We start from the raw sequence: 16,800 nt of genomic DNA on the forward strand, positions 1-16,800 counted from the left end.
AGCGGACACACCAGGAACCGCGGTGTTGGCCGTCGAATGGCGCTAGCTGCGCAGCATTTGTGCACCGCCGCCGTCAGTGTCAGCCAGTTTGCCGTGGCATACGGAGCTCCATCGCAGTCTTTAACACTGGTAGCATGCCGCGACAGCATGGACGTGAACCGTATGTGCAGTTGACGGACTTTGAGCGAGGGCGTATAGTGGGCATGCGGGAGGCCGGGTGGACGTACCGCCGAATTGCTCAACACGTGGGGCGTGAGGTCTCCACAGTACATCGATGTTGTCGCCAGTGGTCGGCGGAAGGTGCACGTGCCCGTCGACCTGGGAACGGACCGCAGCGACGCACGGATGCACGCAAAGACCGTAGGATCCTACGCAGTGCCGTAGGGGACCGCACCGCCACTTCCCATCAAATTAGGGACACTGTTGCTCCTGGGGTATCGGCGAGGACCATTCGCAACCGTCTCCATGAAGCTGGGCTACGGTCCCGCACACCGTTAGGCCGTCTTCCGCTCACGCCCCAACATCGTGCAGCCCGCCTCCAGTGGTGTCGCGACAGGCGTGAATGGAGGGACGAATGGAGACGTGTCGTCTTCAGCGATGAGAGTCGCTTCTGCCTTGGTGCCAATGATGGTCGTATGCGTGTTTGGCACCGTGCAGGTGAGCGCCACAATCAGGACTGCATACGACCGAGGCACACAGGGCCAACACCCGGCATCATGGTGTGGGGAGCGATCTCCTACACTGGCCGTACACCACTGGTGATCGTCGAGGGGACACTGAATAGTGCACCGTACATCCAAACCGTCATCGAACCCATCGTTCTACCATTCCTAGACCGGCAAGGGAACTTGCTGTTCCAACAGGACAATGCACGTCCGCATGTATCCCGTGCCACCCAACGTGCTCTAGAAGGTGTAAGTCAACTACCCTGGCCAGCAAGATCTCCGGATCTGTCCCCCATTGAGCATGTTTGGGACTGGATGAAGCGTCGTCTCACGCGGTCTGCACGTCCAGCACGAACGCTGGTCCAACTGAGGCGCCAGGTGGAAATGGCATGGCAAGCCGTTCCACAGGACTACATCCAGCATCTCTACGATCGTCTCCATGGGAGAATAGCAGCCTGCATTGCTGCGAAAGGTGGATATACACTGTACTAGTGCCGACATTGTGCATGCTCTGTTGCCTGTGTCTATGTGCCTGTGGTTCTGTCAGTGTGATCATGTGATGTATCTGACCCCAGGAATGTGTCAATAAAGTTTCCCCTTCCTGGGACAATGAATTCACGGTGATCTTATTTCAATTTCCAGGAGTGTACAACTCTACCTCATATATCAGTATGGCTAACAGTGAATTTCCTATTATAATCCCTACAGCAGTTCCTTAGATTAACCCAAACATATACAGGGTGGTCCATTGATAGTGACCGAAAGTTCCGAAAGTATGTTTCATTCTTGTTTTTTCTCACGAAAGTACATTGCCAAAAGCAAGTGCACCATGGGACCAAGAACTACACACCTTGCAGTATTTTTCGACATATATTGCAAGCATTAAGACATTTGTCGTAGCGTGGAATAAGTCTGAAGAGATCAGTCTGGCAGAACGCGGTGCCCTGTGATGCAAGAAAGTGTCGTACAGCCTACTCCACGCAGCATTGGTTTGGATGTTATGTCCTGAGCGTGAAGCTTTCGATGCAGGGAGCAAGCGCAAGTTCGACATATCAAGATCGGGTAGGCCGGCTGATCCAATCCCTGCCATCCGAAGCGACGAATCTGATCCTGTATGAGCACTGTAGTGTGTGGTTTTTGGGTTGTCGTCTAAGAGAGCAACACCTTTACTGAAGAGCCTTGGTCTCTTTCGTCGAAAGGGGGGCCCAAATTTGGCGAGGGTGTCGTAATGTGCTACATTGATGGTCCAACCATTTGACAAGACATTCAGGACGTCCAGGATACGAACGTCGGCGATGGCGGTATTTAAATTTATATACGTCTAGCGGAACACTAAAAGTGCTAAACCAAGAAGAAATGCAGATGATAAACGGGTATTCATTGACAAAAATATTATACTAGAAGTGACATGTGATTACATTTTCACACAATTTGGGTGCATAGATCCTAAGAAGTCAGTAGGCAGGACAACCACCTCTGGCCGTAACAATGGCCTTGATGCGCCTGGGCATTGAGTCAAACACAGCTTGGATGGCGTGTTCAGGTACAGCTGCCCATGCAGTTTCTACACTATACCACTGTTCATCAAGAATAATGACTGGCGTATTGTGACGAACAAGTTGCTCGGCCACTATTGACCAGACGTTTGCAATTGGTGAGAGATCTGGAGAATGTGCTAGCCAGGGCAGCAGTCGAACATTTTCTGTATACATAAAGGCCCGTAAAGGACCAGCAACACTCGGTCGTGGATTATCCTGCTGAAATGTAGGGTTTCACAGGGATCGACTGAAGGGTAGAGCCACGGGTCGTAATACATCTGAAATGTAACGTCCACTGTTCAAAGTGCATTCAATGAGGACAAGAGGTGACCGAGACGTGTAACCAGTGGCACCCCATACCGTCACGCCGGATGATACGCCAGTATGCCGATGACGAATACACGCTTCCAATGTGCGTTCTCGGCGATGTCGCCAAACACGGATGCGACCATCATGATGCTATAAACAGAACCTGGATTCATCTGAAAAAATTGATGTTTTGCTATTAGTGCACGCAGGTTCGTCGTTGAGTACACCATCGCAGGCGCTCCTGTCTGTCTTGCGGCATCAATGGTAGTTGCAGCCATGGTCTCCGAGCTGATAGTCCATGCTGCTGCAAACGTCGTCGAACTGTTGGTGCAGATGGTTGTTGTCTTGCAAACGTCCCCATCTGTTGACTCAGGGATCGAGACGTGGCTGCACGATCCGTTACAGCCATGCGGAGAAGTCGCCTGACATCTCGACTGCTAGTGATAGGAGGCCGTTGGGATCCAGCAAGGCTTTCCGTATTACCCTCCTGAATCACCGATTCCATATTCTGCTAACAGTCATTGGATCTCGACCAACGCGAGCAGGAATGTCGCGATACGATAAACCGTAATCGCGATAGGATAGAATCCGACCTTTATCAAAGTCGGAAATGTGACGGTACGGATTTATCCTCCGTACACGAGGCATCACAATAATGTTTCCCCAGGCTCGCCGGTCAACTGCTGTTTGTGTATGAGAAATCGGTTGGAAACTTTCCTCATGTCAGCACGTTGTAGGTGTCGCCACCGGCGCCAACCTTGTGTGAATGCTCTGAAAAGCTAATCATTTGCATATCACAGCATCTTCTTCCTGTCGGTTAAATTTCGCGTCTGTAGCACGTCATCTTCGTGGTGTAGCAATTTTAATGGCTAGTAGTGTAGATAGATGAAATAAAAATAAATTCGGTCAATTTTTTGGAAGAAACATGTCAAAGTCTTTACATGAGATTCACCCATCAAATTAATGTAGCTGGAGCGTACTCACAGTCGTCGCAGTAGGAGGGCACGACGTCGGGGTTGCGGTCGTCCTTGTCGGACAGCTCTGTGGCGGCGGCGGCGGCTGCGGCGGCGGCGGCGGCCTTCTTCTTGAGCGCCAGCTCGGCGGCCGGTGGGGAGCCGTCGCGACGCCGGCGCCGCCGCCTGCGGTGCAGCAGCCACGCCACGGCGGCCACGGCGAGCAGCAGCAGCGCCGACACCAGGCCCAGGAGCGCCCCCACCGCCGTGGGCAGGTCCAGCGACAGCGGCACACCACCTGAGGCGGGCGGCGTCTCAGTCACTCTCTGGTCAACTAATTGCCACTGGGACTGGAGGGGTTGCCACACACACATAAATGTGGAACAACCTGTGCTCTCATTCCAAACAGCTGCTGTCATTGTAGTACGTGAAGCGAAGGTACAACGGTACTTTGCGGGCAGGTGTGTCAATTAGCATCATATTAATTAAAATCGGGGATAAATAGACCTTATTTTGGAAGAATTAAAAAGGGGAAAATAATACGAAACTTTAATAACTGCACAGTATTACTAAGAAGCAAGATAATGAAAAGTAATAAAAAGCAAAGTAGCAAAGACGAAGCGGCACAGAAAGATATAGGGGCGCGTTTGTTTTTTAATACATATAAAAGAACATGTAACACATTATTGAGCTCTCTACCTTCAGTTATCGCGATCGGGCTAGTCGATGAAAAAGTGGTACGCGACTGCGAAATTCGTGAAGGAGATTATTTAAAGACTCTTCAAGCACGTTTAAAATACATTACGTCTGACGAAGTGATCAAGACGTTTATTGTCGGGTCAAGTGAAAATGATTCCGACAACATAATTCGACCTTTGTGTTAGCTGGTAAAAATACTCTTGGGAAACTATTATGGTTGTGGAACCCACGAAAGTTGTACGCAACGGAAAGCTATAGTTTACGTAATCCTGCATTTTATAAAATTGTAAAAGTGCGCTGTACATTAAGAGAATCTTATCCTTGGATGGTTGCGGGGGTAACTGATACAAACAACGCGCCAACATAAAAATAGTTCGATTATTAACTACCAGATATTAATTAACAGGGACCTAAAATACTAAAAACAGTGCATACACCGTTAAATTGAACCCTGCGTGTGAACGACAATCACATCAAACATTTCGAGAGTGAAGAATAGACATTTAAGTGCCTAATTGAGAGCCTGAGTCGTGTCGATATTTGGACATTATATGACACGCGTTATTCAGAACACGACATCGACCACTCTAATACTGAAAAGAAGGATAGGATCATCACCTCCAATACCGATTCATAGTTCATATTTAGTTAGCGAAAAGAAAAGTGTTAATAAAGAAACTACATTTCAATTTTATCCACGATTTTGGCTTCATTAAGTAGTCTTCACTACATGATAAACAATATCTGTGGAAGTTGCATACAACGTATCGTCATAATATTTAGCCAACCAAAAATGTAAATGCATAAAATTGTACTTACAGTGGATGTATAATGTGTGAGTGCGACGAACTACGTATATTGAGAAACTGAACATCCATTACGTACTTGCATGTTTATCTGCGAAAATGGTCCTTGTCGGTACATCAGCAAAGAGTTCGAATTGAATAGCTAGAACATTGCAAACCATTCAGATTAACCGAACATCTAAATACGCATAATGCTGGAATCACCAGGATGTGTTCTTTCTCCTCACCATCGTGGCAGTAATTGAATTAAGAGTCAGTCGGGAATAACAATTGACGACCATTGAGCTGGCGTTACGAATTTTCAAACGTCCACTTCCGTGAAGGCGAGTGACACCACGAGTGCAAACGACGACCGAGGGGTGTCGTCGTGATCGTATTGAATGACATTGAGCGGTCACACTGTGCAACCGAACGACAAGCGTTACGTACTAGAAGCACTGAGAAAAGTTAACATACAGCAACATCGATACCAGATCCAACAACTTCTAGTTACAGGTCTAGTAACCGTTGGCCCATCTGAGAACACTGCTGATCCCGGAAGTGTAGCACCTCGTAGATTGACACTGGCGACTAGGATGAACACAGACATGCTCCAAAATGGACACTGCTGATAACATCTCAATAACTGCTTCCAACTTACGCTGCATTTCAAATGATATTGGCAACACACTCAAAAGGGACCCTATGAGTGCAAGGTCGCAGAAGACCAATGGATGTTATTGGCATTTGACGCCCCACATATTGTCAACCATGCGACCACAGTATTGTCTGCTAATGGCAACAGGTGGAGGGTCTGGAGATATCCAATGGTGAGCACGGCATGAAGCTATGGAGCGTAATTGAAATGCCTGTTCGACGAATATCTCACAAAAGAGCTGATACAAAGCGGAGAAACGGCCACGATAAACAAAGTGAACACTGCATTATATCTACAACAGTTGCTGAAGTTGAGATTTCCTTCACAAAGGAGCCTAGGCAATTTCGCAGAGTGAGAAAGAAGGGGCAGATGAAATATTAGCGTTTCTGCGAGATATGTCTGTGGAATGTGTGGTGTCGTACGCGCTCGACTGCGTGGACTATGTATATGAAGACGTAATGATGACGATATGTGTTTAACAAGTGGTAGTGATACTGAACAAGTGTCGAGCCATGTAGTTCATCATTTTGACAGGGAATCACAGATCTCGTCCCCAGGAAATCGCGCTACAGGACAATCGTCGTCCAAGAACCGTGTACTTCACATCTTTGGCGAATGTTCACAAGAGGGAATCTGTAGTATTTCTTAATTTTTTATCCATTTGTTACATCCTTGAGCCCCTGGTTCGCAATGCACAACTAGCGATTGATGACGTCATCAGAGATTAAGGCAGAAAGGTTAAAGTTCTTATACATTGAGGTATAGGAGAATCATTGTTTTCAATGCTATGAAGTAATAGTGAATGTTATTGTAGATGAAAAAAAAATTGTCCACGTTAATCAGAACTAAAAATAAAGGGTAAACGCCGATCTTAATTTTTGAAAATTATGAAATTTGTTTTTCGTCAAATTTGTTATCCCGGACGCGTGCTATAGTCTCTCTAGTATCACGCGCCGTCCAAGCAGTTATATTAAATGCACCTATATTCTTCCGTGGCTGCAGAGTTAATTTTACTCTTGACTTCGCCACTGGGAATTCCGGCAGTGGTTAGTTTACTCTAGCCATTGTTCGTACCCAGTGACAGCGCTGAACTCAGAAATGGTGCCATGTCGTCTTTTCGAACGAGTCCCAGTTTTGGCGTTCGTCATGGCCTTGGTAATACCGGTCTGCTTCGGTCCTAACGAGAATGAACAGATCGTTATCTTTCAATAAAATGATGAAAGATTTATTGTTGTCCTTGCTGTACTACTTCGATACAGCACGTTCATCTAGATCGATTGAAAACATTTGGTCATACGTTGTAGAAAGACGGTACACCACACTCGTCAGTCACTAAATTTAATAAATTTTGATAGAGCTTAAGCGGCAAGGAATGAGAGACACGTACCTATCATTAAAGTCCAATACGACATCATGGCTACCCTCGTTGTTACTGTCAGACATTTTAGTCTTCTGGGCCCTAAATTGCGTTCTCTGTATACCGGCAAATCAGTTTCAATATGAAAAAAGACGAACAAAGAAGGAATAACCCGAATGGGAGGTAAATTGGGAGATATATTATACATGTACGGGTAAACAATTGTGTACAATTATTTTGGTGAGAGAGTTTAACAAACTGAGCTAGTCAACAAGTTGCTCCATCTCTGATTCTTTTGCCAGCAATTATTTGGCTTGGCACTGATTGACTGATGAAGTTTTTGAATGCCCTTCTAAGGGATATCATACGAAATTCTGTCCAGTTGGTGCGTTAAATCGTATGGTGGGCTGTAGCCAGGTTAGTACCCCCACCGCACTCCGGGACGTCTCCAGACAAGTCTTACGCCTGGAATCTCGTCACTGGTGTAGGATTGTCTGTGGAAATGAGTTCCGCTTTGAACTGATTCCCGATGACCAGTGAAGATATGTGTGGACAGCGGTGGGATACCAACCTGAATAGCGCCTACCACACGGCACAACAAACAATAGTGATGGCCTGGGATGCCATTTCTTCTCAGAGCAGCACCCCTTTGGCTGTCAACTGCTGCACCCTTATAGCACAGCCACTTCTGTTGCCCTCTATAGCAAGGCTTCCAGATCTTTACATTTTAGCAAGATAATGCTCACACGCATGTGGTATCACTTTTTGTGCTTGTCATCGTGATTGCAAACCCTACTTTGCCCAGCAGTAACGTCGGATCTCCCCCCTAACTGAGAACGTTTGAAGCAACACAAGGCAGGACCGTCCCACCATTTCTGGATTTAGAGTATGAACTACAAACTTAGGTATAAAAGCTACTTTTAGAGGTAACTGTTGACAACAAACGATATGAAAGCCACGAATTTCGGAACCCTCTCGTTAATCTGAGACATTGGTGCCTTGTTGGTCCATATGGTCGCTGAACCACTGATTGAAGAAAGAGAGAGTTTGAACACATTACGTGATATTGTCATGGATAGGGTCAGGTAGAAAACACAAGCTTCATCATCTAAGGTTTTCTTGTTGCAAGTATTCTCCAACTGCCGCCAAGTGCCACTGAAAACGAACCCTTGGCTGAAGAACTTCCTCCATATTTGTGATACTATAGCATAAATAGAAATTTATATGAATGAAGATAATGAGACAACAAGCGAGCAAGAGATAGATAGATAGATAGATAGAGAGAGAGAGAGAGAGACATATGAGCAATGATGCAACTACTGTAGTGAAATTAACCAACCTATTATTACGATGCACAAGCTATAAAACTAAGTGACTTCTCGTCGACGTATTTTCTATATTCTTGTCGGGCCTGATGGCAGAGTAGGTACATTGCACGAGCGAAGTAGCCACCTCGAAGTGCAGCTAAATTGTATGGGTAGCTGTTCTCTCTTGGTTCTGTTTTAGCACACATAACCCGTCGAAAACAGTCTATTTGGCAGCAAGGTCTGAAGGAATCGCACTTTCACTCTAGGCTGGCAGCGTCTGGTGACTTACTATCAGTAGTTCCATCTTTCTGATGATCCTTGCGTTTTAAAGCCGGCTCAACAACAAGATGATCTCCACAGCGATGTCATCTCTCAACAGTATAATAGTCCGCGTGTCGAAGTCAGAACAGTGCTGCCGTGGTTAGAGGGCCAATATCTTCGACTCACGTTGATGCCTTGGCGACCAAATTTGTCAGATGTAAATACCACTGAAACCATCTGGGTCGTTATCGGGTGCCATCACCGTGTACGCAAACTAGCGGCCCGTTATTTAACGTGAATTACAAGACCTGTGTGTTGACGTCTACTGCCACATTCCTCTAAAAAGCTACTAATAAACTGCTGGATCACTGATACGCAGAATCAGTGATGAATTTCGTTCCAGAAACGGACGAACAAGATATGAAGCAGGTGCTCATAATAATATTCTTCTCGGGTGTGCAGCCGGATCATAATATCATCTTGACATCGGGTTTGTGTCAAGATGACGTTATGATCCGGCTACACACCCAAGAAAAATATTATCAATTATTACGCGCGGGAAAGCCTTCGGAGTCACAGGTGGTCATAATGTTTTGGTCCATCAGTGAAGCAGCACTATTTATTCCTTGTTACACAGTCACAGCACATAGAAGCAACACCGCACTGACACAGCTGGTCTTGTTGCAGCATCGTGCCGCTACGCCCTGGTACTTACTGGCTCGCATCTCTGGCGGCATCAGCGTGGCGGCATCCAAAGTGATGGAGTCGCTGCGGCCCTTGGCGTTGACAGCGGAGATGCGCAGCTGCAGCAGCTGCCCGGCCGCCAGGCCGTCGACGACGAAGTGCGGCCGCAGCTGCGTCATGTTGAACAGCTGGTGGCCGCTGGCTGCCTCCAGCACCTCCAGCAGGAAGCTCTGCGGCTGGCCGCCGTCGAAGCCGGGCGAGCAGCGCACCACCACCGACTGCGACGTCTGGTTCAGCACCGAGCAGTTGGTCGGCACGTCAGGCTGACCTGTCAACGGCAGTCAATGGCACTCCGTGTCATACTTGTCATCACAAGCGCCTGGTCGATATACTGACACTGGGGTATGTAATGGTACTTGAATTACGTAACCATTACGGCACCTCACCTGAACCTCTCGATACCAGTAATATTCTACTGCGTTTCTGTAGAATAGTTAACATATTTCTGAGACAACATTCAGATTTGATTTCATTAATGTAGAGGTACTTTGATACATCGATATGTTTATATTGCAATGATATTATTCTTATGTATATTCTCTCTTTTGTCACTATGACTTTTGTCGTACTTGTAACTCTGATTTTTGGGCGCGTAAGCGTTTATTAGTTAGTTAGAGTCGGACCTTGAGAACGTCAAGTCTTGGACGTCATGTTGGAAAGACGCATATTGTAGTCAGCTTATAAAATGTGAACTTTAACAGTGAGGAAGATGTTTTCAAGGATGTTTCGTATTGTGAAGTGATGCTTTGTGTGTTACGTGATATTGCAACAAAAGCAATAAAAAGGAAGTGTAACTTAAATTCGGAGTGCTGCTTATTTTTTTTTACATCACCATTGCCCTGCAAACGTGTAATCTTCAAGAATGGTTTGTGAAGCGCATCTACAAAACTTTTGAATATAGTAGAATAAAACCTAGGCCTCTTTGCATTCGAGCTTGGAATCATTACCACCTAGATTTTCGACAATTGAGCCATGATTTTACAACAAGACCAGCGTGGGAAACACGAAAAGATGAGTGCCTAGTTCATTCATTATTACATGAAATGACTTTCTTAACTGTGCTCTAATGACACCTGCCACATAATAACTTTGTTGTTGCCCTTAAATGCAGTATTTAGCAGTGTGAGCAACACCACAATCATTATTAAAGTTTGACCTTTGTTGTGGTAGCGTTGTTAGATGTACCACGTACTGACGTACAGTCGAGGCGTGATTTCAAATGGGCTATTCCTTATGGATCGCGACATGAATCTGTCAAAAGATAGCGCTTGTAACATTTAAAGTATATAATGTAAGTGGTGTGTGTATGTTGCTAGATCAGGTTAGGAAGAAAGTTTCTCAGTTAACAGGCCACATCTTATTCCGATAAAATACGGAGCCTTCAATGACAGCCTAACAGAATTCGAAACAAATGTGGAAAATTGAAATGCAACTTGATAATGAATTTAGTTGAAAAAAATCATGACCTTAAGCAAAATGAAAGCTCCTCTTTTCCCCTGGTCGTCATCGTCTTTCTTCATAGATTCAGCATAATTCTTCGTATTCAGCAGTGTTAGTCGTAGTGGGTGGCCGGATGCCCTTCGTGAGCCGCCTTGTGGCGGTCCGTGCGGTTGCCCCCATCGGAGGTTCGAGTCCTCCCTCGGGCATGGGTGTGTGTGTTGTCCATAGCGTACGTTAGCGTAACTTACATTAAGGACTTTGTATGTAGGCTGAAAAGGGAAATGCAAAGGCTCAATCTAGATATAGTAGGGGTCAGTGAAGTGAAGTGGAAGGAAGACAAGGATTTCTGGTCAGATGAGTATCGGGTAATATCAACAGCAGCAGAAAATAATATAACAGGTGTAGGATTCGTTATGAATAGGAAGGTAGGGCAGAGGGTGTGTTACTGTGAACAGTTCAGTGACCGGGTTGTTGTAATCAGAATCGACAGCAGACCAACATCGACAACGATAGTTCAGGTATACATACCGACGTCGCAAGCTGAAGATGAACAGGTAGAGAAAGTGTATGAGGATATTGAAAGGGTAATAAGGTATGTAAAGGCGGACGAAAATCTAATAGTCATGGGCGACTGCAATGCAGTTGTAGGGGAAGGAGTAGAAGAAAAGGTTACAAGAGAATATGGGCATGGGACAAGGAATGAAAGAGGAGAAAGACTAATTGATTTCTGTAACAAGTTTCAGCTAGTAATAGCGAACACCCTGTTCAAGAATCACAAGAGAAGGAGGTATACTTGGAAAAGGCCGGGAGATACGGGAAGATTTCAAGTAGATTACATCATGGTCAGACAGAGATTCCGAAATCAGATACTGGATTGTAAGGCGTACCAAGGAGCAGATATAGACTCAGATCACAATATAGTAGTGATGAAGAGTAGGCTGAAGTTCAAGACGTTAGTCAGGAAGAATCAGTACGCAAAGAAGTGGGATACGGAAGTGCTAAGGAATGACGAGATACGTTTGAAGTTCTCTAACGCTAGAGATACAGCAATAAGGAATAGCGCAGTAGGCAGTACAGTTGAAGCGGAATGGACCTCTCTAAAACGGGCCATCACAGAAGTTGGGAAGGAAAACATAGGTACAAAGAAGGTAGCTGCGAAGAAACCATGGATAACAGAAGAAACACTTCAGTTGATTGATGCAAGGGGAAGTACAAACATGTTCCGGGAAGACGCTGAGGAATGAAATAAATAGGAAGTGCTGGGAAGCTAAGACGAAATGGCTGCAGGACAAATGTGAAGACATTGAAAAAGATATGATTGTCGGAAGGACAGACTCAGCATACAGGAAAGTCAAAACAACCTTTGGTGACATTAAAAGCAACGGTGGTAACATTAAGAGTGCAACGGGAATTCCATTGTTGAATGCAGAGGAGAGAGCAGATATGTGGAAAGAATACATTGAAAGCCTCTATGAGGGTGAAGATTTGTCTGATGTGATAGAAGAAGAAACACGAGTCGATTTAGAAGAGATAGGGGATCCAGTATTAGAATCGGAATTTAAAAGAGCTTTGGAGGACTTACGGTCAAATAAGGCAGAAGGGATAGATAACATTCCATCAGAATTTCTAAAATCATTGGGGGAAGTGGCAACAAAACGACTATTCACGTTGGTGTGTAGAATATATGAGTCTGGCGACATACCATCTGACGTTTGGAAAAGCATCATCCACACAATTCCGAAGACGGCAAGAGCTGACAAGTGCGAAAATTATCGCACAATCAGCTTAACAGCTCATGCATCGAAGCGGCTTACAAGAATATTATACAGAAGAATGGAAAAGAAAATTGAGAATGCGCTAGGTGACGATCAGTTTGGCTTTAGGAAATGTAAAGGGACGAGAGAGGCAATTCTGACGTTACGGCTAATAATGGAAGCAAGGCTAAAGAAAAATCAAGACACGTTCATAGGATTTGTCGACCTGGAAAAAGCGTTCGACAATATAAAATGGTGCAAGCTGTTCGAGATTCTGAAAAAAGTAGGGGTAAGCTATAGGGAGAGACGGGTCATATACAATATGTACAACAACCAAGAGGGAGTAATGAGAGTGGACGATCAAGAACGAAGTGCTCGTATTAAGAAGGGTGTAAGACAAGGCTGTAGCCTTTCGCCCCTACTCTTCAATCAGTACATCGAGGAAGCAATGATCGAAATAAAAGAAAGGTTCAGGAGTGGAATAAAAATACAAGGTGAAAGGATATCAATGATACGATTCGCTGATGACATTGCTATCCTGAGTGAAAGTGAAGAAGAATTAAATGATCTGCTGAACGGAATGAACAGTCTAATGAGTACACAGTATGGTTTGAGAGTAAATCATAGAAAGACGAAGGTAATGAGAAGTAGTAGAAATGAGAACAGCGAGAAACTTAACATCAGGATTGATGGTCACGAAGTCAATGAAGTTAAGGAATTCTGCTACCTAGGCAGTAAAATAACCAATGACGGACGGAGCAGGAGGACATCAAAAGCAGACTCGCTATGGCAAAAAAGGCATTTCTGGCCAAGAGAAGTCTACTAATATCAAATACCGGCCTTAATTTGAGGAAGAAATTTCTGAGGATGTACGTTTGGAGTACAGCATTGTATGGTAGTGAAACATGGACTGTTGGAAAACCGGAACAGAAGAGAATCGAAGCCTTTGAGATGTGGTGCTATAGACGAAGGTTGAAAATTAGGTGGACTGATAAGGTAAGGAACGAGGAGGTTCTACGCAGAATCGGAGAGGAAAGGAATATGTGGAAAACATTGATAAGGAGAAGGGACAGGATGATAGGACATCTGGTAAGACATGAGGGAATGACTTCCATGGTACTATAGGGAGCTGTAGAGGGCAAAAACTGTAGAGGAAGACAGAGATTGGAATACGTCATGCAAATAATTGAGGACGTAGGTTGCAAATGCTACCCTGAGATGAAGAGGTTAGCACAGGAAAGGAATTCGTGACGGGCCGCATCAAACTAGTCAGTAGACTGATGACCAAACAAAAACAAAAATGTATGCTTAGGGACCGATGACCTTAGCAGTTTGGTCCCATAAGACCTTACCAAGCTCGACATGAACCCCATCGAAAACTGATGGGACATAATCGAGACGTCGATTGGAGAACAAAATCCTGCACCGGCAACACTTCCGCAATTATGGAAGGCTATAGCGGCAAAATGGCTGAGAGTCTCCATCGACTTGTTGAGTCTACAACACGTCAGGTTGCTGCATTACGCCTGGGAAAATGAGGTCCAACACGATATCAGGATGTTAAGAGGTATCCAGTGACTTTTGTCGCCTCAGCGTAGTGTTTGCTTATAATGAGAGACTGTGGCATTCAAGTAGAGGAGGCAATAATTCTGGTAACTACCAATGAGGAGAACTGTGAGTCAAATCCTCTGCCACGCAGGTTTAAGTTTCCCGTCATTTCCCTAAGCCACTTCAGGAGATTCCAGAATGCTTGCTGTGACCAAGAGGTGGCGGAGTTTGTGCCCCATCTGCAATGACCTCATAATTGATGAGACATAAACTCTAATTTGCGCTCCCTAAAAACTGCTCACACGACAATGGGGCTCTTTTTTTCTCCTTTGCAGTTTTGGAACATACTAGTCAATTTCCCACAAATAATTCCAGTAGAATCTTAGAACACAAAACAGGAAGCGCTGCACATTCTCTAATTTCTCAGAGATATAAACATATTTCTGAAGTTAGCTGATTTCAAAGGTGAGAAGTGTCATATATGACAGGTTTGACACTGTATTTGATTGGCGCATGTTCATTTTATACCATCTGATACATTTATCCGAGAAACTGTATCGCCTTGTGAATATATTTATATAAGTGATTTCTTTGTTGCAGAAATGCAACACTACATAAACATGTTTCTCATAAACAAAGTAAACCTTTCCGTAGAACAATGTGGAGAAGACTAGATGACCAGGATTTAGGACGATATGTTCCGAGTTTGGTCATCTCTTTTAATTCAAGTTTTATTCGAGATAATGTTTTTGGTGATAATCGTCCGGTTCGTGCATACACTGGAGATCCTGTAATTGTGATCATCTGCTGGACATTAACTTGAGTCAAACCACAATTATGTTTCACCTAGAAAATTGTAGGATATCTTAAGCAAATCGCGGTTTTTGTATTCTGGATCAGTTAAAAGCAATAAATAGCCAGTAGGTACAAGTGCAGAACCTGGACTAGCGATTACAATTCGTCCCTCAAACACCTTTTTGGTTTTAGAATCAAACAACAGTCTGTGACAACTCAAAAAATTGGAACCAGTAATTTACTGTCGAGCATCTGCAGGAAGATATGACCATAAAAATCTTCTTCGTAGGCCCATTTCGATTTTCAGAAGGGGTTCACCACATATATTATGGAACAGTTTTCTAATCGTTTTTGCGACCTAGTGCTGTTACTGCCAGTGCGGAAACGTCTGCTCAGGAATCAACGCCGGCCGAAGTGGCCATGCGGTTAAAGGCGCTGCAGTCTGGAACCGCAAGACCGCTACGGTCGCAGGTTCGAATCCTGCCTCGGGCATGGATGTTTGTGATGTCCTTCGGATAGTTAGGTTTAACTAGTTCTAAGTTCTAGGGGACTAATGACCTCAGCAGTTGAGTCCCATAGTGTTCAGAGCCATTTGAACCAGGAATCAACGAAAACCCAACGATTCGTGTAGCGATAAGTAATGAACAGACGGCTAGATGGTTTAGTCCCCACACACTGTGCCGTGCCAACTTTCCTGTCGCAGCATTAGTGGACTATTTGAAACAAATGTACTTGTTGGTGGGTATTTCTTGCCATTCTGCTTCAGTTTATAAAAATGCCAAGATATGAGATGTTCATGTGCACGTCGCGGAGATTTTCATTTGATTCTCATTCGTGTCCCACTTCGTGGGTTCTGACTCTGGCTCGTTAGTTCTGAGAGCTGCTACCCCAGGTGGGAAAATCTGTTATTACGAGCTGGAGGCGAAACAATTTCAGTAGTATACAAGAGCTGACTGGGCGTCGAAATCTCGAAGATATTTTGAGTCATAGAAGCCACCGCATCGATAGGTACATCTTGATAAGCTGCTAGGAGAGAACCTGCGCTGGTTAGTAGCTGTTGAAGAAAAAAGTCGTCATCTAACTGCTTTCTGGGAAGAGAACGCGTCTCTCTGAGAACGATAAACGTTTTATTGTCTCCTAGTTCTACTCCAATTAGCATTTATTTTTACTTTACGTGACATTGATTCTGCAAACTCTGTGATAATGCTTTTCAATCTGCAGACGAAACCGGGCAGTGGTTTGCTAATGAAATCCGGAATTACCTCGTATACATCGCTTTCTAGTGAATTCGCTTTCACAAAATATCATGATTTCTCGTCACTTTACTGCTTAAGATTTCGGTTACAGATTGATATTCCACTTGTAAAACCCATTTTTTCACATTTTTATCGCCGGAAAGATGATATTTTCGAAGCTATATGCCATATTTCCAAGCCTGCTTATTTGATATTGGGTTGTCAACCATATCGCATATCTTAATCGACGCACTAAAATTTAAAAAAAAGTGATATTTGTGTACTAATGATCACGTCGGGTTTATCAGCTGCTGTTATAGGTTAATATAATTATTTATAACTATTTTTTATAGACGGTTTTGTCACACAGAACTACGTAACAACACAAAACGGCAATGAATGCACGTATATTTTGACAGTCATGTTGCAGTACATACGATAAGCAGATAAACTACCGGTATCTGAGTGTGTATCGCTATTGTTAACACAGTTTATATTTCACTGCATCAGATAGAGACACAGCGCCCAGTCTTGTTACAAGCATTACTTTTACGTATTTAGGTATTTTGCGTAACGCTAGAGGTTTACGGGCCAAAGAAATCGAGGTTGAACAACTGGAACGTGCCAGAAGAATTACTGGATGTCACAGGTATAGGTGTACGCCTAGCAAGTGATGTTTCAAGGTATCGGAATGATTGCCTGTTTTTTGATAATTACTTTATATCATTTCCTTTGGTAAAGTAAATGTACCC

General features: G+C 44.4%; 1 protein-coding gene across 1 annotated transcript in view; it reads right to left on the reverse strand.

Moving 5' to 3' along the window:
* Positions 1-16,800, reverse strand: part of LOC126260331 (synaptogenesis protein syg-2-like) — a 437,845-nt gene that overhangs the window by 41,722 nt on the left and 379,323 nt on the right. Inside the window, exons 11-12 of the mRNA XM_049957655.1 lie at positions 9,248-9,544; positions 3,497-3,763 (exon numbers count right to left, since the gene is read on the reverse strand). Of these exons, the coding sequence (XP_049813612.1) occupies positions 3,497-3,763; positions 9,248-9,544 (564 nt within the window). The remainder of the gene's footprint in view (positions 1-3,496; positions 3,764-9,247; positions 9,545-16,800) is intronic.

Source organism: Schistocerca nitens, chromosome 5, assembly GCF_023898315.1.
Source record: "Schistocerca nitens isolate TAMUIC-IGC-003100 chromosome 5, iqSchNite1.1, whole genome shotgun sequence".
Taxonomy (NCBI): Eukaryota; Metazoa; Arthropoda; class Insecta; order Orthoptera; family Acrididae; genus Schistocerca; species Schistocerca nitens.